Source organism: Hyperoodon ampullatus (assembly GCF_949752795.1).
Source record: "Hyperoodon ampullatus genome assembly, chromosome: 17".
NCBI lineage: Eukaryota > Metazoa > Chordata > Mammalia > Artiodactyla > Ziphiidae > Hyperoodon > Hyperoodon ampullatus.
The window spans coordinates 41,826,841-41,849,698 of record NC_136930.1 but is presented as its reverse complement, the minus strand read 5'-3'; the positions used below and the strand labels follow the sequence as shown (position 1 = coordinate 41,849,698).

Here is a 22,858-nt window from a genome sequence, read left to right as displayed (position 1 = left end):
TATCATTATCTGAGGTATAATTCTAAATGTAAATTTTTCTTGAAATGGTAAATATTAAGGAGAATTTGGAGATAACTAAGACTAGTCTATGTAGAAGGGTTTTTCCCTCCTGAGATCTTGGAAAAAATATTAACAGAAATTCTGACTTTGAACAGGAAACACAAAAGTGAGATAAACAACCGTATGGATGGGGGTTAGGTTAAAGTGGGCATTTAAATGTTGAAGTATTAGAGAATTTGATTGTAGCTTAAAAAAGAATTGTAGTGCTGAAAAACAATGTGGGAGAAGACTGCTTTTTTTCACTGTATTAGCAATGACATAACAGGTTATGTTCTTTCCTACTTTATGAGATGAAAAGTCAAATGACAGAAAAACCAGATTGTATTAGCCATTTATTTGGAAAAGATAATTCTAGGGTATGTCTGCTAAAGTACGTAATAAACTATACCTTGATAGTTCCATGAGAGAGACATCTTGGGGGTGACTTGTTCTCCACAAAATTCCCTGGTACCTGAGAGAGTACATGTTCTCAAGGGACTCAGTCTAGAATAACTTTTTTTGGACCTGTGATTAAAAACATATATTTATGGTGAAATTCTGAGGTGTTAAAAACCCCAGTATGTCAAATACAGATGAAATTATGCTCATTATATCGTGTTTGCCAAGGCAGGAAAATAGGAAAATGTATTTGTGTGTGTGTGTGTATTTTAAATTGGCTTTTAATTATGCATTTTTTAAAGCTGTAAGGGCTTTAAAAGCAGACAATATAGCAATTAAAATTAAACCATAGTTGAAATGATCACTTTTCATTTAAAACACCAGAAAGGGAAAGAGGAAATAGAGACAAAATGATGAATAGTTTACTAAAATAAATCATGTGTTTTCACTTGACAGACACCCCTGAGACCATCTTTTTGCATGTTAAATTAGTAACATTTCAGTTGTTCCACATGTTGAGAAAATAAGACAAGTGGACTAATAGAAAATTCTGTAAGTTTTTACTGGATTCACTTGGGGGACCTATGACTTGTTTGTTTAAAGTGAGCCAGATTGCGAGCCTACTTTAAGATGTTTATAACTCCCAAAGAACTAAGTGGTGGTTAGATTACCTTTTAGCTTAGTATTAAACAGATTTGTTAATATAATGCTGTCTCCATCACTATATCATCTGCGTGACTCATCTTGAGCTACTTTGTGCTTCCTTAGCCATGAAGGACGTGAAGCACAGGGCAAAGTTATAAATATTTTTGAAAATTTAAGAAACTGACTTCTTTTTCTGGTAAGGATATATTTTGGTTCATAGTATCTTTCTAGTTTGCTCTTTTCCCCCTGCTCATTAGCCCCTTACTATTTTTATTTTTTTCTTACCTGGTCCATGTCTTCAGCCATTCTTTTGCCAGTATCTTTAACTTCCTTGTCTCATTGTTCTTCTATGGCATCTGCCTGGCAAAACGGCAAATTCTACTTTCTGCCTTCTCCTTGCCTATCTTAAGACTTCTGAGCAGTGCTGAAGGAAATAAGAAACCTCGACGATTGCCATTGGTCTCTAACCTCAACAAGAGAAAGACTGCCATGGTCTCTAACCTCAACCAGGCCTCCAGTGCTATCTAGCAATCCTGTTAAACTTCATGAGACTTAGGATTTTGTTTTGTTTTTGCTCTCCACTCTGGCTATTTCAGATATAGTTTTACATCTTCAAGTATCTGATTTTAACTTCCTCAGTTACAGCAGATGAACATCCCTCCTACTTCATAAAGCGAATAGAAGCCAATATATGAGAACTCAGTCAACTTTTCTGCCACCAGCTTACTGTCTTACCTATAACGCTGCCTATCCTTTCCTCCTATTATAATGGTAGAGGTATCCCCAACCCTCCAAGATTAAGTCAGTCCCACCCACATGTGCTTTGGATATCATTTCTTCCAACGTTTTCAGGGACAGGCTTTAGTAATTTCTTCTTGTCTCTTGTATTTTCAACTTTTCCTTATTGTACTAATTCATTCCCAACAGCATTTACAGTTATTCAAGTTTTTTGCTTGTTTGGCTTTATCTTCTTTCTCAAACTTATGTCTTCAATGACTTGTCCTTTCCAGAAACTTCTAGTGTAGGGTGATCCATAGTTGTTTCTACTTCTTCACTTTATCCAATTGTCTCAAACTATTGCGGTCTGGCTTCTGCCTCTATCATTTCCACTGAATTGCTATTGCTGTGATCACCAATAATTTTCTTACCACTACATTTAGATACTTTTTTTGGTAAATTAATGTTATTGAGGTGTAATTTACATATACCAAATGGTCTTTATTGAATTTGTTACAATATTTCTTCTGTTCTATGCCTTGGGTTTTTTTGTTTTTGTTTTTTTTTTGGCCGCGGGGCATGTAGGATCTTAACTCCCTGACCAGAGATCGAACCTGCACCACCTGCATTGGAAGGTGAAATCTTAACCACTGGACCATTAGGGAAGTCCCTAAGATACACTCTTTTGGTTTAGCTTTTTGGCTCAGCAATAATGATTTTGAGCTTTGTTCAGGATCTTAAATGTATTAGTAGTTTGTTATGTTTTATTACTGAGTAGTATTCCATTGTATGGATTTAGTAGTTTATTCATCCACTGGTTTGTGGACATTCGGGGTTTGTTTTTTTTTTTTTTTTCCAGTTTTTGGTTGTTTTGAATAAGGCTGCTGTGAGTATTTGTGTAAAACATATGCTTCGGTGGCATATGTTTTCATTTTTATTGGTTAATACCTAGGAGTAGAATTGTTGGGTTGTATAAACTTGTGTCCATAAGTTTATAAGAACTGCTAACTTGCTTTCTAAAGTGACTAATTTTTCATTTCCTACATCAAATGTATGAGAGATCTCCTTGTTCCACATCCTCACCAACACTTGTTATTGTAATGTTTTTAATTTTAACCATTTTTGTGGGTGTGTAATGGTATCTTATTGTAGTTTTACTTTTCATTTCTCTGATGACTAATGATGTTGAGGATCTGTTCATGTGCTTATTATTTGTTTGTATACTTTTGGTAAAGTGTCTGCTGAAATTTTTTTGGCCATTTTTATTTTTGGGTTTTTCTCTTATTGTTGAGTTATAAGAATTCTTTATGTATTTTGGATACAATTCCTGTATCATATAATCATATATGAGAGTTTTGTTCTCTAGAGTCACTTAGACTAAATAATTCTTTATCATTGCTTATTATGTGTGTGTGTGCATGCACATGTATATGTGTATGTGTCTGGGATTCAGGTGAAGATGTTACCTGCAAAAGCAAGGCAAATGATCCACTGTCAAAAGATAAAATAGTCAACAGAATCAGAATCAGAGATGATACATGTGTTGGAATTATCATACAGGGACTCTGAAGTTACAATGACCACTATGTTAAAAGTGTCTGGTGAAAGGTGGACAACATCTGTGAACAGTTAGGAGAATTTATCAGCACAGTGGAAATTATTTTTTAAAAAAGAGCCAAATAGAAGTGCTAGAGATAAAAGATATGAAATAAACAAAGAATTTAAATTGGTTGATAGTATCATTTGTCTTCTATATCCTTACTGATTTTCTATAAACTTACTGTATCAATTACTGAGAGAGGAGTTGTTGAAATCTCCAACAGTTATTTTGGATTTGTCCTTTTCTCAATTATTTCAGTTTTGTTTTGTGTTTTATAAGCTTTGTCTTAGGGTGCTTACACATTTAGGGTTGTTATGTCTTCTTGATAAATTGACTCTTTTTATCATTACAAAATATCCCTCTTCAGTCCTGGTGATAATTTTTCTGCAGTCTTCTCTGCCTGATATTAATACAGCCACTTTAGCTTTGTTTTGATTAGTTTAACATGACATACATATCTATATATCTATACATATATCTCCATTCTTTTACTCTTAACCTCTTTTTGTCTTTATATTTAAGGTGATTTCAGCATGTAGTTGGGTCTTGTTTTTTTATCCAGTCTCAAAATCTTTCTCTTTTAATTGGGTGATTTGACTGTATTATGTAATGTAATTAACCAATATAGTTTCGTTAACTATATTTTCCCCAGTTTTTGCTTAGTAGTTGCTCTAAGGATTAGGGTATGCATCTTTATTGCAGCTGACTTCAGGTTAGCCTGCTTCCAGTAAATTGTTCTAAATTTGCTTCAGTATAGCTCCATTTCCCCTCTTTTGTTCTGTTGTTTTTATATATATTTTACCTAAATAAGTTGCAATTTCAACAGTTCAGTATTGAAATTATTGATTTTTTTGTAAGATAAATATTTATCTTTTATGTTTATGTACATATTTGCCATTTCTTTTCACCTAGAAGTATAATACTTCCTTTATTATTTCTTGCAGGGAAGTTCTGCTTGCAACAGATTCTCTTAGTTTCTGTTTATCAGGGAATGTTCTTATTTCCCCTTCATTTTTGGATAAATTTGCTGGATTTAGGATTCTTGGGTGACATTGTTCTTTTAGCACTTTGAGTATTTCTTTTTACTACCTTCTGACTGCCATGGTTTTTGATGAGAAGTCAGCTTTTAATCATATTCTTCTTCAAATTCATGATGAGCCATTTTCTCTTGCTGCTTTCAGGAATTTCTTTTTGTCCTTCAGCAGTTTGACTACAGTGTGTCTAGATGTGCATCTTTTTGTGTTTATCCTGCTTTGTAATCATTTAGCTTCTTGTATATGTAAATTAAATGCTTTTCATCAAATTTGGGAAGTTTTCAGCCACTACAGTATTTTTTTTTTTTTTTTTTTTTTTGCGGTACGCAGGCCCCTCACTGTTGTGGCCTCTCCCGTTGCGGAGCACAGGCTCCGGAAGCGCAGGCTCAGCGGCCATGGCTCACGGGCCCAGCTGCTCTGCGGCATGTGGGATCTTCCTGGACCGGGGCACGAACCTGTGTCCCCTGCCTCAGCAGGTGGACTCTCAACCACTGCACCACCAGGGAAGCCCCAACTACAGTATTTTTTAGAATCATTTTTTTCAGCACCTTCTCCTGAGACTCCCATTATGTTTGTGTTGGTATGTTGATGTCTCAGCAGACTCTAAGGCTCTTGATTTTTCTTCACTGTTTTTCTGTTTTCCTAGGGAAGATATTTAGTTATCTTCATGTTTACAGATGTTTTTCATCTGTTACCTCAAATATGCTGTCGAGCCCTTCTAATGTATTATCATTAAAGATGTATTTTTCACATGTAAGTTTTACATTTTTATTAGTTTCTATTTTTCTATTGAGGTTCTTTATTTGTTGAGTCATTTTCATGGTATTTTTCTTTAATTTCTTGAACACAGTTTCAATTTTTTGAATGTATTTAAAATAGCCACTTTGAAGCTTTTGTCTGATATAGCCAGTAACTGGACCCACAGTGAATCATTGTCGATGGACTGCTTTCTTTTATGTTGATTGCTTCTATTTTGTTTTATTGGCTGCTTTCCTGAGTATGGGTCACACTTTTCTTCACAGGTTTCATTTTGTTTGTTTGTTTGTTTAAAACTGGGCTTATAAAATAACACATTGTGGGAACTTTGGTTTCTCTCCTTCTCCCTCCCAGACATTTTTTTTTTTCTTTTTAGCTTTCATGGACTTAAACTGTGGCATCTATCTCCCTGCAGTGTTTGGCTGCTAATACCTCTGCTCAGTTCGTTTATTTTTAATTTCCTAGCCAGGATTCCTTGGGATTGCCTCGTCAGCCAGAGATTTGTGCAGAGGTTGTCCTCAAACACCTTGGGCCCCTATGACTTCCACTCTTTGCTGATGTATCTGTGTATGGGTTGGGGAGCACATTGAAAGCTGTAGCTAGTTTTCAAGTCTCTTTTGACTTTTACCTTTCACTAGGTCTTTTTTTTCTTTTTTCAGATAAACATTTTTATTCCAGAACAAATTCATATGCATAGTTTCTGTAGAAGATTAGAAAATTGTTACAGTTATATCCTACTCTGTATTATAAGCAGGAAGGCATTATAAGCACACACCTCTAATAATACTAAAAAATTAATCTATGATTCCTGTAATGGGACAGCAGATTGATTTTAAAACTACCTTAAAAATGATTCCTCATTATCATTGGGATTATTTTCACATTAAAAAACATTAAAGTATAGTTGATTTATTGTGTTTTAGGCGTACAGCAAAGTAATTCAGTTACACATATTTTTTTTCAGATTCTTCTCCATCACAGGTTATTACAAGATATTATATATAATTCCTTGTGTTATACAGGAAATCATGTTGCTTATCTATTTTATGTATTGTAGTATTTACTTGTTAATTCCATACTCCTAATTTGTCTCTCCCACCTCTCTCTGCCCTTTGGGAACCATAAGATTGTTCTCTGTGTCTGAGAGTCAGTTTCTCTTTTGTATATAGATTCATTTGTATTATTTTTTAGATTCCACATATAAGTGATATCATATAATATTTGTCTCACTTCACTAAGTGTAATATTCTCTAGGTCCATCCATGTTGCTGCAGATGGCAATATTTCATTCTTTTTATGGCAAATAGTCCATTGTATATATATACCACATTCTCTTAAGACAGTGATCTGTTGATGGGCACTTGGGTTGTTTCCATGTCTTGGCTATTGTAAAATAGTGCTGCTGTGAACACTCGGGTGCATGTATGTTTTCGAATTAGAGTTTTCATCTTTTTTGGATATATACCCAGGAATGGGGTTGCTGGATCATATGGTAGCTCTATTTTTAGCTTTTTAGGGAACCTCCGTACTGTTTTCCATAGTGGCTGCACCAATTTACATTCCTACCAACAGTGTAGGAGAGTTCCCTTTTCTCCACACCCTCCCTAGCATTTATTATTTGTAGACTTTTTGACGATAGCCATTCTGACCAGTGTGAGGTGATACCTCACTGTGGTGTTGATTTGCATTTCTTTAATAATTAGGAATGTTGAGCATCTTTTCATGTGCCTGTTGGCCATCTGTATGTTTTCTTTGGAGAAATGTCTGTTTAGGTCTTCTGCCCATTTTTTGACTAGGTTGTTTGTTTTTTCGATATTGAATTGTATGAATTGTTTGTATATTTTCAGTATTAACCCCTTGTTGGTCATATCATTTGCAAATATTTTCTCTTATTCTATAGGTTTTCCTTTTGTTTTGTTGATGGTTCTTTTGCTGTGCAAAAGCTTTTAAGTTTGATTTGGTAGTTTATTTATTTTTGCTTTTGTTTCTTTTGCTTTGGGAGACTGATCTAAGAAAAATATTGCTTTGATTTATGTCAGAGAATGTTTTGCATATTTTCTGTTCTAGGAGTTTTGTGGTGTCATGTCTTATAATTAGGTCTTTAAACCATTTTGAGTTTATTTCTTTATATGGTGTGAGGGAGTGTTTCATTGATTTACATGTAGCTGTCCAGCTTTCCTGATACCACTTTTTGAACAGACTGTCTTTTCTCCATTTTATATTCTTGCCTCCTTTGTCATAGCTTAGTTGGCTGTAGGTGTGTGGGTTTATTTCTGGGCTCCCTATTCTGTTCCATTGATCTACATGTCTGTTTTTGTGCGATACCTTGCTTTTTTTTTTTTTTTTGCGGTACGCAGGCCTCTCACTGTTGTGGCCTCTCCCGTTGCGGAGCACAGGCTCCGGACGCACAGGCTCAGCGGCATGGCTCATGGGCCCAGCCGCTCCGTGGCATGTGGGATCTTCCCGGACCGGGGCACAAACCCGTGTCCCCTGCATCGGCAGGCAGACTCTCAACCACTGCGCCACCAGGGAAGCCCAATACCTTGCTGTTTTGATTACTGTAGCTTTGTAGTATAGTCTGAAGTCTGGAAGGGTTGTGCCTCCAGCTTTGTTCTTTGTCCTCAGGATTGCTTTGGCAATTCTGGATATTCTGTGGTTTCATATAAATTTTAGGATTATTTGTTCTAGTTCACTGAAAAATGTCATGGGTATTTTGATAGGGATGGCATTAAATCTGTAGATCACTTTGGGTAATATGGCCATTTTAACAATATTAATTCTTCCAATCCAAGAGGAGGGGATATCTTTCCATTTCTTTGAATCATTTTCAATTTCCTTTGTCAGTGTTTTATAGTTTTCAGTGTATAGGTCTTTTATCCCCTTACTAGGTGTTTCATTTTTACTGAAGAAATTTTTAAATGGGATTTTTTTTTTACTTTCTCTTTCTGATGTTTCATTATTAGTGTAAAGAAATGCTACAGATTTCTGTATATTAATCTGATATCCTGCTACCTTGCTGAAATCATTTATTAGTTCTCAGTTTTTCAGTGGAGAGGTTAGGATTCTTTATATAGAGTATTATGTCATCTGCAGATAGTGACGGTTTTATCTTTTCTCTTCCAATTTATATACCTTTTAATTCTTTTTCTTGTCTGGATGCTGTAGCTAGGACTTCCAATACTATGTTGAATAGAAGTGGTCAGAGTGGGCATTCTTGTCTTGTTCTTGAGTATAGCAGGAATGCTTTCAGCTTTTCACTGTTGAGTGTTATGTTGGCTGTGGGTTTGTTGTAAATGGCTTTTATTATGTTTTGATATGTTCCCTCTATACCCACTTTGGTGAGAGTTTTTATCGTGAATGGATGTTGAATTTTGTCAAATGCTTTTTCTTCATCTATTGAGATGATCATGTGGGTTTTTTGTCTTTCCTTTTGTTAATGTGGCATATCACATTGATTGATTTGTGTATGTTGAACCACCCTTGTGACCCTGGAACGAATCCAACTTGATCATAGTGTGTGATCCTGTTAATGTATTGTTGGCTTTGGTGTGCTAACATTTTGCTGAGGATTTTTGTATCTACATTTATCAAAGATATTGGTCTGTAATTTTCTTTTTCTGTACTGTTTTGATTACTGTAGTTTTATAGTATAGTCTGCAGTCAGGGAGCATGATTCCTCCAGTTCTGTTCTTTCTCAAGATTGTTTTGGCTGTTTGGGGTCTTTTGTGTCTCCATACAAATTAAAAAATTTTTTGTGATTAGCTTCTGTTGTTTAATATAATGTAATTAAGGTTCATCTATGTTGTAGCATGGGGCAGGATTTCCTTTTATAAGGTTGCATAATATACTATTGTATGTATATACCACATTTTGATTATTTGATTGTTTTTCTGTTGATGGACATTTGGGTTGTTTCTATCTCTCAGCTATTTTGAATAATGCTGTGATGAATATAGGTGTGCAGATATCTCTCACAGATGTTGCTTTGAATTCTTTTGTATATATCCACAATTGGGATTGTTGGATCATATGGTAATTCTATTTTTATTTTTTTGAAGAATCTACATAGTGTGTTGCATAATGACCGCACTATTTTACAGTTCTAATTTCTCCCCATCCTCATCAGCACTTGTTTTCTGTTCTTTGTGATAGTGGCTATCCTAATGGTTAAGAGGTGATATCTCATTGTGGTTTAAATTTGCATTTCTCTGATAACTAGTCATGTTGAGCATCTTTTCATGTGTTTGTAGGCCACTTGTATTTCTTCTTTTGAGATTTGTCTGTTCAAGTCCTTGTTCATTTTTATTTATTTATTTTTTAGAATTTTTATTTATTTATTTTTGGTTGCGTTGGGTCTTCGTTGCTGTACGTGGGCTTTCTCTAGTTGCGTTGAGTAAGGGCTACTCTTTATTGCAGTGTGCAGGCTTCTTATCGTGGCGGCTTCTCTTGTTGCGGAGCACCACAGGCTCTAGGCATGCGGGCTTCAGTAGTTGTGGCATGCAGGCTTAGTTGCTCTGTGGCATGTGGGATCTTCCCGGACCAGGGCTTGAACCATGTACTCTGCATTGGCAGGCGGATTCTTAATCACTGCACCATCAAGGAAGTCCTCTCTTGTTCATTTTTCAATTGGGTTTTATTGTTGTTGAGTTGTAAAAATTCATTTTTCTGAGTATTAACTCCTTATCAGATGTATGATTTGCACATATTTTCTCCAATTGTGTCGCTTGCTTTTTCACTCTGTTGATGATAATGATTATGATAATGATTTTTGGATGCTCAGAAGTTTTAAAGTTAATCTATTTCTGCTTTTATCGCCTGTGCTTTGTTGTCATTTTCCAGAAATCGTTTTCAAATCAAATGTCCTGAAGCGTTTTCCATATGTCGTCTTCTAGGGGTTTTATAGCTCTGGGTCTTATGTTTAGGTCTTATAAATTTTGAGTGAATTTTAAAATTTTTTGTAAGGTAAGCGTCCAGGTTCATTCTTTTACATCTGGATATCCAATTTTCCCAGCACCATTTGTTGAACAGACTGTCCTTTCCCCATTGTGTAGTCTTGACACCCTTTAAAAGTCATTTGGTCCTATTGAATACATGCAAGAGTTTGTTTCTGGGCTCTCTGTTCTGTTCCATTAGTCTATATGTCTGACTTTAACCAGTACCATAGTGTCTTGATTACTCTTGCCTTGTAGTATGTTTTGAAATCAGGAATTGCAAGACCTCTAACTTTGTTCTTTCTCCTCAAGATTGTTTAGGTTTTTTGGGGCCCCTTGAGAGTCCATATGAATTTGAGGATTTTTTTTTCCTACATCTTCAAAAAAATAAAGTCATTGGGATGTTGATAGAGGTTGCATTGAATCTGTAGGTTGGTTTAAACAATGTTAAGTCTTTCGACCAATCCATGAGCACAGGGTGTATTTCCATTTATTTGTATCTTCTTTTATTATTATTTTTAGCAGTGTCTTGTAGTTTTCAGTGTATGTCTTTTACTTCCTTGGTTAAATTTATTTCTAAGTACTCTCCCCTTTATTTTATGCTATAAAAAATGGGATTATTTTCTTAATTTCATTTTACCATTGGTTGTTTTTATTGTATTAGAAACATAACTGATTTTTGTGTGTTGATTTTGTATCCTGCAACTTTGCTGAAATCATCTGTTAGTTATAACAGGCTTTGTTTGTTTGTGTGTGTGTGTGTGTGTGTGTGTGTGTATGTAATCTTTAGAGTACTTTACATGTAAGGTTATGTCATTTTTCAATAGAGATAATTTTACTTTTTTTTACAATTCTTCTTTTATTTCTGTTCCTTGTCTAATTTCTCTGGCTTGGACTTCCAGTACTATGTTGAATAGTAGTGGTAAGAGTGGGCATTCTTGCCTTGTTTCTGATCTTAGAGGAAAAGCTTTTAATCTTTTACCGTTTACTCTCTTGTGAACGTTTCATTATGTTAATATAGTTTTATTCTATTTCTATAATAGTTTGTTGAGTGTTTTTATCATGAAAGGGTGTTGAATTTTGTCAAATGCTTTTACTATGTCAATTGAGTTGATTATGTGGTTTTTGTCCTTTATTTTATTAATTGTTGATTCTCATTTGTTGAACCATTCTTACATTCCAGGTATAAATTCACTTGATCATGGTGTATAATCCTTTTAATGTGCTGTTGGATTTGGTTTATTAGTATTTGTTGAGTACTTTTGCATCAATATTCATTAGGGGTATTGGTCTGTAGTTTTTATTTTGTTTTGTTTTTTGTTTTTCTTTTTTCATGTTGTGTCTTTGTATGATTTTGGTATTAGAGTAATGCTGGCCTCAAAGAATGAATTTGGAAGTGTTCCTTCTCTTCAGTTATTTGGAAAAGGTTGAGGAGTATTGGTGTTAATTCTTCCTTAAATGTTTGGTAGAGTTCTTCAGCAAAGCCATCTAGGCCTGGGCTTTTCTTTGTTGAGAGGTTTTTGATTATTTTTTCAATTTCCTTATTGTTCAGGTTTTTTATTTCTTCATGATTTTGTCTTGAAAGGTTGTATCTTTCTAAAAATGTATCCATTTTTTCTAGGTTCATTCTTCATAATATTCTCTTATACTAGTTTTTAATTCTGTGACATCAGTTTTAATGTCTTCTTTGGTTCCTAATTCTAGTGGAGTCTTCCTTCCTTCCTCCCTCCCTCCCTCCCTCCCTTCCTTCCTTCCTTCCTTTCTTTTCCTTAGTCTAGCTAAGGGTTTGTCAATTTTGTTGGTCTTAAAAAACCAACTCTTGGTTTTGGGCTGCTATAATGAAATATCAAGATTGGGCAGCTTATAAATAACAGAAATTTATTTCCAACTGTTCTGGAAACTTGGAAGCCCAAGATCAAGGTGCCAGCATGGTCACATGCAGGAGAAAGCCTTCTCCCAGGTTCATAGCTGGCACCTTCTCACTGTGTCCTCACATGGTAGAAGGGGCTAGGGATTTCTCTGGAGCCTTTTTTATAAAGCACTAATCCCATTCATGAGGGTTACACCCTCATGACTTAAGCACCTCCCAAAGGCCCCACCTCCTTATACCATTGTCTTTGGGAGTTTGGATTTCATCAAATATATATATTTTGGAGGACACAAATATTCAAACCATAGCATAGCAGTTCTGTTGATTTTTAAAAATTTGTTTTTCTATTTCCTATTTTCTTTATCTCTGTACTAATCTTTAGCATTTCATTCCTTCTGTGAACTCTGGGTTTACTTTATTTTTCTGGTCTCTTGATGTGTAAAGTTAGGTTGTTACTTTGAGATCTTTTTATATTTTTATTTTTATTTAATCACAAATTTCACTGCAATTTTATTTATTTATTTATTATAAAATAAGCAACAAGGATATATTGTACGGTACAGGAAAATATAGCCATTACTTTGTAAATGGAGTACAATATATAAAGATACTGAATTACTATGTTGTATAGCTGAAACTAATATAACTTTTCTTTGATGTTCAGTTGCTTTTTTCATACATTTTTTTCTTCTTTTTTTGTTTTTTTTTGTTTTTGATTTTTGCGTTACGCGGACCTCTCACTGTTGTGGCCTCTCCCGTCGTGGAGCACAGGCTCCGGATGCGCAGGCTCAGTGGCCACGGCTCACGGACCTAGCCGCTCCGCGGCATGTGGGATCTTCCCGGACCGGGGCACGAACCCATGTCCCCTGCATCGGCAGGCGGACTCTCAACCACTGTGCCACCAGGGAAACCCAATACATTTTTTATAGCTTTTATTTTTTTTAACATCTTTATTGGAATATAATTGCTTTACAGTGGTGTGTTAGTTTCTGCTGTATAACAAAGTGAATCAGCTATACATAAACATATATCCCCATATCTCCTCCCTCTTGCATCTCCCTCCCACCCCTTTAGGTGGGCACAAAGCACCGAGCTGATCTCTCTGTGCTATGCGGCTGCTTCCCACTAGCTGTTTTACATTTGGTAGTGTATATGTGTCCATGCCACTCTCTCACTTCGTCCCAGCTTACCCTTCACCCTCCCTGTGTCCTCAAGTCCATTCTCTATGTCTGCATCTTTATTCCTGTCCTGCCCCTAGGTTCTTCAGAACCTTTTTTGTTTTTTAGATTCCATATATATGTTAACATATGGTATTTGATTTTCTCTTTCTGATTTACCTCACTCTGTATGGAGGTCTCTAGGTTCATCCACCTCACATAAATAACTCAATTTCATTTCTTTCTATGGCTGAGTAATATTCTATTGTATATATGTGCCACATCTTCTTTATCCATTCATCTGTTGATGGACACTTAGGTTGCTTGCATGTCCTGGCTACTGTAAATAGAGCTGCAATGAACATTGTGCTACACGACTGTTTTTGAATTCTGGTTTTCTCAGGGTATATGCCCAGTGGTGGGATTGCTGGGTCGTATGGAAGTTCTATTTTTAGTTTTTTAAGGAACCTCCATACTGTTCTCCATAGTGGCTGTATCAGTGTACATTCCCTCCAACAGTGCAGTAGGGTTCCCTTTTCTCCACACCCTCTCTAGCATTTATTGTTTGTAGATATTTTGATGATTGCCATTCTGACCGGTGTGAGGCGATACCTCACTGTAGTTTTGATTTGCATTTCCCTAATGATTAGTGATGTTGAGCATCTTTCATGTGTTTGTTGGCAATCTGTATATCTTCTTCGGAAAAATGTCTATTTAGGTATTCTGCCCATTTTGAGATTAGGTTGTATGCTTTTTGATATTGAGCTGCATGAGCTGCCTGTATATTTTGGAGATGAATCCTTTGTCAGTTGCTTCGTTTGCAAATATTTTCTTCCATTATGAGGGTTGTCTTTTCGTCTTATGGTTTCCTTTGCTGTGCAAAAGGTTTTAAGTTTCATTAGGTCCCATTTGTTTATTTTTGTTTTTATTTCCATTTCTTTAGGTAGTGGGTCAAAAAAGATATTGCTGTGATTTATGTCATAGAGTGTTCTGCCTATGTTTTCCTCTAAGAGTTTTATAGTATCTGGACTTACATTTAGGTCTTTAATCCATTTGAGTTTATTTTTGTGTATGGTGTTAGAGAGTGTTCTAATTTCATTCTTTTACATGTAGCTGTCCAGTTTTCCCAGCACCACTTATTGAAGAGGCTGTCTTTTTTCCATTGTATATACTTGTCTCCTTTATCAAAAATAAGGTGACCATATGTGTGTGGGTTTATCTCTGGGCTTTCTATTCTGTTCCATTGTTCTGTATTTCTTTTATTGTGCCAGTACTGTACTGTCTTGATTACTGTAGCTTTGTAGTATAGTCTGAAGTCCAGGAGCCTGATTGCTCCAGCTCCGTTTTTCTTTCTCAAGATTGCTTTGGCTGTTTGGATCTTTTGTGTGTCCATACAAACTGTGAAATTTTTTGTTCTAGTTCTGTGAAAAATGCCAGTGGTAGTTTGATAGGGATTGCATTGAATCTGTAGATTGCTTTGGGTTGTATAGCCATTTCACAATGTTGATTCTTCCAATCTAAGAACATGGTATACCTCTCCATCTGTTTGTATCATCTTTAATTTCTTTCATCAGTGTCTTATAGTTCTCTGCATACAGGTTTTTTGCCTCCCTAGGTAGGTTTATTCCCTCCCTAGGTAGGTTTATTCCTAGGTGTTTTATTCTTTTTGTTGAAATGGTAAATGGGAGTGTTTCCTTAATTTCTCTTTCAGATTTTTCATCATTAGTGTATAGGAATGCAAGAGATTTCTGTGCATTAATTTTATATCCAGCTACTTTACCAAATTCATTGATTAGCTACTACTATTATTGTGTTACTGTCGATTTCCCCTTTTATGGGTGTTAGCATTTAGCATTTGCCTTATGTATTGAGGTGCTCTGATGTTCAGTGCATAAATATTTACAATTATTATATCTTCTTGGATTGATCCCTTGATCATTATGTAGTGTCCTTCTTTGCCTCTTGTAATAGTCTTTATTTTAAAGTCTATTTTGTCTGATATGAGAATTGCTACTCCAGCTTTCCTTTGATTTCCATTTGCATGGAATACCATTTTCCATCTCCTTACTTTCAGTCTGTATGTGTCCCTAGGTCTGAAGTGGGTTTCTTGTAGACAGCATATATATGGGCCTTGTTTTTGTATCCCTTCAGCAAGCCTTTGTCTTTTGGTTGGAGCATTTAATCCATTCACGTTTAAGGTAATTATCAATATGTATGTTTTTATTACCATTTTCTTAATTGGTATGGGTTTGTTATTGTAGGTCTTTTCCTTTCCTTGTGTTTCCTGCCTAGAGAAGTTCATTTAGCATTTGTTGTATAGCTGGTTTGGTGGTGCTGAGTTCTCTTAGCTTTTGCTTGTTTGTAAAGATTTTAATTTCTCCGTCGAATCTGAATGAGATCCTTGCTGGGTAGAGTAATCTTGGTTGTAGGTTTTTCCCTTTCATCACTTTAAATATGTCCTCCCACTCCCTTCTGGCTTGCAGAGCTTCTGCTGAAAGATCAGCTGTTAACCTTATGGGGATTCCATTGTATGTTATTTGTTGCTTTTCCTTTGATGCTTTTAATATTTTTTCTTTGTATTTCATTTTTTATAGTTTGATTAGTATGTGCCTTGGCGTGTTTCTCCTTGGATTTATCCTGTATTGGACTCTTTGTGCTTCCTGGACTTGATTATTTCCTTTCCCACATTAGGGAATTTTTCCACCATAATCTCTTCAAATATTTTCTCAATCTCTTTTTTTTCTCTTTTTCTGGGTCCCCAAAATTCAAATGTTGGTGCATTTAATGTTGTCCCAGAGGTGTCTGAGACTGTCCTCAATTCTTTTCATTCTTTTGCTCTGTGGTAGTCATTTCCACTATTTTATCTTCCCGGTCACCTACCCGTTCTTCTCCCTCAGTTATTCTGCTATTGATTCCTTCTAGAGAATTTGAAATTTCATTTATTATGTTGTTCATCAGTGTTTGTTTGCTCTTTTGTTCTTCTGGGTCCCTCATAAATGTTTCTTGTATTTTCTCCATTCTATTTCTAACATTTTATATCATCTTTACTATCATTATTCTGAATTCTTTTTCGGGTAGACTGCCTATTTCCTCTTCATTTGTTTGGTCTGGGGTTTTTTTACCTTCTTCATCTGCTATGTATTTCTCTGTCTTCTCATTTTTCTTAACTTACTGTGTTTGGGGTATCCTTTTCGCAGGCTGCAGGTTTGTAGTTCCCGTTGTTTTTGTTGTCTGCCCCCAGTGGGTAAGGTTGGTTCAGTTGGTTGTGTAGGCTTCCTGGTGGAGGGGGCTGGTGCCTGTGTTCTGGTCAGTGAGGCCGGATCTTGTCTTTCTGGTGGGCAGGAACGCATCTGGTGGCGTGTATTTGTGTGTCTGTGACCTTATTATGATTTTAGGCAGCTTCTCTGCTAATGAGTGGGGTTGTGTTCCTGTCTTGCTAGTTGTTTGGCATAGGGTTCCAGCACTGTAGCTTGCTGGTCATTGAGTTAAGCTGGCTCTTAGCACTGAGATGGAGATGTCCGGGAGAGCTTTCACCGTTTGATATTACATGGGGCCGGGAGGTCTCTGGTGGACCATTGTCCTGAGCTCAGCTCTCCCACCTCGGAGGCTCAGGCATGACAGCCGGCCATAGCACCAAGACCCTGTCAGCCACACAGCTCAGAAGAAAAGGGAGAGTAAAAAGAAAGAAAGAAAGAAAAATAAAATAAAATACAACATAGTAAAATGAAATAAGGTAAAAGTTATTGGAATAAAAAATAAAAAAATATTGTTAAAATAAAAAGATTAAAAAGTAATAGAAGAAAAGAAAAAAGAGAGCAACCCAACCAAAAACAAATAGACCAATGATAACAAGCACTAAAAACTATATTAAAAAAAAAAGACAGACAGAACCCTACGACAAATGGTGAAAGCAAAGCTATATGGACAGAATAACACAAAGAAGCATACACATATACACTCACAAATGGAGAAAAAGGAAAGTAATATATATATATATATTTAAAAAAAAACAAAGGAAGAGAACAACAAAATCAATAAACAAATATACCAATGATAATAAGCTCTAAGTACTAAACTAAGATAAACATAAAACCAGAAATAAATTAGATGCAGAAAGCAAACCCCAAGTCTACAGTTGTTCCCAAAGTCCACTGCCTCAGTTTTGGGATGATTTGTTGTCTGTTCAGGTATTCTGCAGATGCAGGGTACATCAGTTTGATTGTGAATATTTTATCTGCTGCTCCTGAGGCTGCATAGAGAGATTTCCCTTTCTCTTCTTTGTTCGCAGAGCTCCTGGGGTTGAGCTTTGGATTTGTCCCCGCCTCTGTGTGTAGGTCGCCTGAGGGCTTCTGTTCCCTGCCCAGACAGGACAGGGTTAAAGTAGCAGCTGGTTAGTGGGCTCTGGCTCACTCAGGCCTTGGGGAGGGAGGGGTATGGAATGCCGAGCGGCAGAGGCCAGTGTGATGTTGCAGCAGCCTGAGGCGCACCATGTGTTCTCCCGGGGAAGTTGTCCTTGCATCACAGGACCCTGGCAATGGTGGGCTTTGCCGGCTCCCGAAAGGGGAGGTGTGGACAGTGACCTGTGCTTGCACACAGGCTTTTTAATGGCTGCAGCAGCAGCCTCAGTATCTCATGCCTGCCTCTGGGGTCCGCACTGATAGCTGCGGCTTGTGCCCGTCTCTGGTGCTCCTTTAAGCGGCGCTCTTAATCCCCTCTCCTTGCGCACCAGGAAGCAAAGAGGCAAGAAAAAGTCTCTTGCCTCTTCGGCAGCTCCAGACCTTTTCCCGGACTCCCTCCCACTAGCTGTGGCACACTAGCCCCCTTCAGGCTGTGTTTACGCAGCCAACCCAGTCCTTTCCCTGGGATCTGAACTCCGAAGCCCAAGACTCAGCTCCCAGCCCCCACGCGCCTCAGAAGGTTAGCAGAGAAGCCTCTCAGGCTGGTGAGTGCTGGTTGGCAGCGATCCTCTGTGCAGAAATCTCTCCACTTTGCCTTCTGCGCCCCTGTTGCTGTGCTCTCCTCTGTGGCTCCAAAGCTTCTCCCCCTGCCCACCCACTGTCTCTGCCAGTGGGGGGGCTTCCTAGCATGTGGAAACTTTTCCTCCTTCACAGCTCCCTCCCAGAGGTGCAGGTCCCGTCCCTATTCTTTTGTCTCTTTTTTCTTTTGGCGTACCCAGGTATGTGGGGAGTTTCTTGCCTTTTTCGAAGTCTGAGGTTTTCTGCCAGCATTCAGTAGGTAGGAGCTGTAGGAGCTGTTCCACATGTAGATGTATTTTTGATGTATTTGTGGGGAGGAAGGTGATCTCCACGTTTTACTCCTCTGCCATCTTGAAGCTGAGATCTTCTTTTTAAATCTAAGGGCTTACTGTTATAAATTGCCCTCTTAATGCTGCTTTTGCTGCATCCCTTGTGTTTTGGTATGTTGTATTTTTGTTTTCATTTCTCTCCAGGTATCTTCTTAATTCCCTTGTGATTTCTTCTTTGACCCCTTGTTTGTTTAAGAGTATGTTAACGTCCACGTATTTCTGGATCTTCCTGTTGCCCTACTGTTTTTGATTTCGGTTTTCATTCCATTCTGTTTGGAGAAGATACTTTATATGATTACAGTCTTCTGAAATTTTAAAGATATGTTTTGTGGCCTAACATGAAGTCTCTTTTGGAGAGTGTTCCTGTTCCGTGTGCATTTGAGAAGAATGTGCATTCTGCTGTCGTTGAATTTTTTTTTGTATTTACCTGTATTTTTACTAGCTGCTGTTCTTTATTCTTTTGTATAGGTTTATGTTTCCTTTTGACATCATTTTCTTGTAGCCTGAAGAACTGTCTTTAACCATTTATTGTTGTGAAAGTCCGCTCATAATGAATTCTCTCACCCTTTTTTGTTTGAAAATTTTTTATTTTTCCCTCACTTTTTGAGGGATATTTCCATTAAATATAGAGTTTTATTTTGATTATTGTTTTCTATCATCACTTTTAAGGAGTCGCTGTCTTTTGGCTCACTGTCTGGCAAGAAGACTACAGTCATCCTTGTTTTTGTTCTTTTTTTAAAATACATTTATTTATTAAGTGTAGCGGGGGCTACACTTCATTGCAGTGCATGGGCTTCTTATTGCAGTGGCTTCTCTTGTTGTGTATCACGGGCTCTAGGTGCATGGGCTTTGGTAGTTGCAGCATGCGGGCTCAGTAGTTGTGGCTCATAGGCCCTAGAGTCAGTAGTTGTGGCGCTTGTGTTTAGTTGCTCCGCAGCATGTTGGATCTTCCTGGACCGGGGCTCGAACCTGTGTTTAAGAATTCACCTGCCAATGCAGGGGACACAGGTTTATTTGACTAATTTTTCTCCTCTTTGTGAGTCACAGTTCCCAATTTCTCATATCCATAATTTTTGATTGAATTCTTTAATATCATCTAATAGCTGGCGCTTATTGAAGATTATTATTTATTTAAACTTATATCATCCCCCATTGATGTATCATTTTGTACATAGAAGGTGCATAATTTTTGCTGTAGTATTTTGAAAACATATAATGCAGTGTTATTTTAATCTCCTGATGTTAGAATTATTTGAGGATCTTTCATTAATATTAAATGGTCCTGATTTTTCTTAAAAAAAACCCCACATTTTAAAAAACTTAGCTTTCCACCAAAATTATTTAACACGTTAGCTATGTTAATGTAAAGTTTATATGAGAATAATCATCAAATTTAGGGTAATTTTGCCCACTTCTACTTTATTCTTTCTGAATTATTTTTGGTCCTTTATACATGATACTTTATTCATATGGAATTATTTTTGGTCTTTCAGACATACCATGTATAATGCCTCTCATTTCTTGCTTCTAGATATTTCTGCACATGCCATACTATGGATGACTTTTAAAAAAGCAAAAACAAAATAAAAAGACATTTCTCTATGGCAAATAGTCAAGTAGACCATAAAACTAAAAACTCATAAGTGAAGTCAATACAAGTGAAAATATTTACAACCTAAACGAAAGCCAGTTTCCCTTGTATACAGATAAGAAAAGGACCAAAAACCCAGGAGAAAAATGAGCAAAGAACATGAATAGATGATTTGTTTTATACTATATTAAAAGTTGTTCAACTTCATTCATAGTAAGAGAAATGCAAAATAAATCTTCTCTGAGTTACAAGTTTTCACCTAATGTATTGGCTGAAATATTTGGTTCAATACCATGTAGGTGGAATTGTGGGAAAAGACGCTCTCATATATTACTGGTAGGAGATTAAGTTCATATAAACTCCCTGGTGGGCAGTTTGTTAATATCTATTAATATACATATATATTAATATCACATACAATTATAGTAGGTAAAACATACCATAATATAATCAATCAGCAATTTTAATAATTACTATATAGTTATTATAATAGTGATCTTATTATGTTATTAAATTTATATTATGACATATGGTTATACTTACAGTATATGTGCTTATTTATCAGTATATATACTTCTGTATTTGTGTGTGTTTATATATTCCCTTGACCTCACAGTTTCGCTTCTGGGAATTTATCTTAAAGATATACTAGCACATGTGTGAGTTGACTTATATATAAGCTTATTTATTGCAGTGTTGTTTATATTAGCAAAAGGGAACCTAGATATCCATAAGTAAAGGATTGGTGAGTAAGAGAGACTACATCTTTGCAACAGAATAGGATGTAGATGTAAAAAAGAAAAGAATGAGGATGCTTTCTATGTATTTATGTTGTAGAGATCTCCAACATGGATTTTATGTTGTCAAGTAAAAACATCAAAGTATATAACAGTGTGGATAAAAAACATTGTGTTTAAAATGCTATATTGTGTGTTAAAAAGGGGGAGAAATAAAAATATATATTCATATTTGTATAAAGGTTTCACAAGAAGCAAATAAAAGTGCTTATTCTTTGAGGTGTTTCTGGGAAGATTAAGAACAGGGGTTGGAAGGAGACTATATACTGTATACTTTTTTATATTGATTGATTTTTGAACCATTTCAGTATATTGCCTCTTAAAAATAAAATTGAAAAATTTATGAAAGATCTTAAGGAAAATATTTTTTCTGTTCTTTTTCTCATCAGTAAGCTAAAAAAGCTGAGTGAAGACAGTTTGACTAAGCAGCCTGAAGAAGTTTTTGATGTACTAGAGAAACTGGGAGAAGGGTAAGTACAAAAACATGAAAGTAACATTTAGATAATGACAGAACAGTTATAAAATACTGTGTAAAATTAGTCTTTCACTAGAGTATATTTGATTGACTTGAGTAGTAAGAGTATAGAGGGAATGTATCTGAACATAGTGAAGGGCCGTATATGACAAGCCCAAGCTAACATCATACTCCGTAGTGAAAAGCTGAAACTACAGGAGAACTTCCAGGATAATAAAAGGCACAAAACACAATTAAAACAGCTCAGATTAGCAAGAATAGGGAAAAAGAAACAGAGAAAACAAAAATATAAAGTAGTAAGCTAAATGTAAGTTGGAAGGAATAAAGTGAAGTACATTTTTCACTAAATGTCAATTCTCTCATAGACAAATTATTAGGGCTAATTAAAATGCAAAACCTAGCTATATGCTGTTTATAAGATGCCCGTGTAATACATAGGATAGATATATAGTGGTATTTCCTATTAGAGATATCAGATAAGGACTAATCACACCAAAAAACAAAAAAGAAAGCAGGAGTGGCAATATTTATATCAGGTAAATTAAAGTTAAAAGATCTTAAGTGAGTAAAGAGGGGTTAATATTCAAATGAAGAATAAAGAGGGATATTAGGTAATGATATAAAAGACAGCTTATAATGAAACATGTATGTGTCAGTCACCGTGACAATTAAATTTCTGAAGGAAAGCTATTAGAAACATCGGGGAATCTAATAAAAATATATTCATGTGAGAAATTTTAATATTTCTTTTTCTGAATTGGACAGACTAAGGAAAAAAGAGAAAAGACATAAAGGGATTAAGTATTATAATCAACAAACTTGATTACATATATGTGTGTGTATATATATACACACACACACCATGTATGTGGTATGTATTTATACTTACATTGATATAACCGTTCTTGCCTCCCCCCACCCCCATTTTTTGGTATATTCATGGACCACTGCTTAAAAAAAACTAAGAAAAAACCCCCAACAAATTCTAAAAAAAAGGGATTTTGCAGGTTACATTTCTAATTATAGTCTACTAAAATTAGAATTAAATAATTGCAATATGATAAAACTCACACTTATTGGAAATTAGGAAAGATAATCTGAGGTAACCTATGAAGAGGAAATTGCAAATTATCTAGAAAACAATGAAATAGAGAACAAATCATACTAATATTTATGGAATCCAGCAAAGCTGTAATTAGGTGACTGTATTTAGTTTTGAATTTATTTACTACTAAAGAAGAAAGACCAAAAAGTAAGTAAGTAAGTAAGTAAGTAAGTAAGTAAGTAAGTAAGTAAGTAAATAAATAAAATAACTTAGTGCTCATTTAAAGAACTGAGAAAAATAATAAAATGTACCAGAAGAAACTAGAAATAGAGAATTCATGAACTAAAAAGCTGAAATTAATGAAATAGGAAGTAAAAAAATTAGAAATAATATATGTATATAAAAGATACTTCTTTGAACAGGTCATTAAAATAGTTAAACATAGTTCTGACTTTGACTAAAGAAAACAAAAATAATTGAAGATTTGGAATAAGAAA

At 35.7% G+C, this 22,858-nt stretch overlaps 1 protein-coding gene across 1 annotated transcript in view; it reads left to right on the top strand.

Annotated features, from left to right (window-relative positions):
* Window positions 1-22,858, top strand: part of STK3 (serine/threonine kinase 3) — a gene marked incomplete at both ends in the record, with an annotated part of 298,497 nt that overhangs the window by 20,932 nt on the left and 254,707 nt on the right. Inside the window, 1 exon segment of the mRNA XM_079722153.1 lies at window positions 21,231-21,311. Coding sequence (XP_079578279.1) covers window positions 21,231-21,311 — 81 coding nt within the window.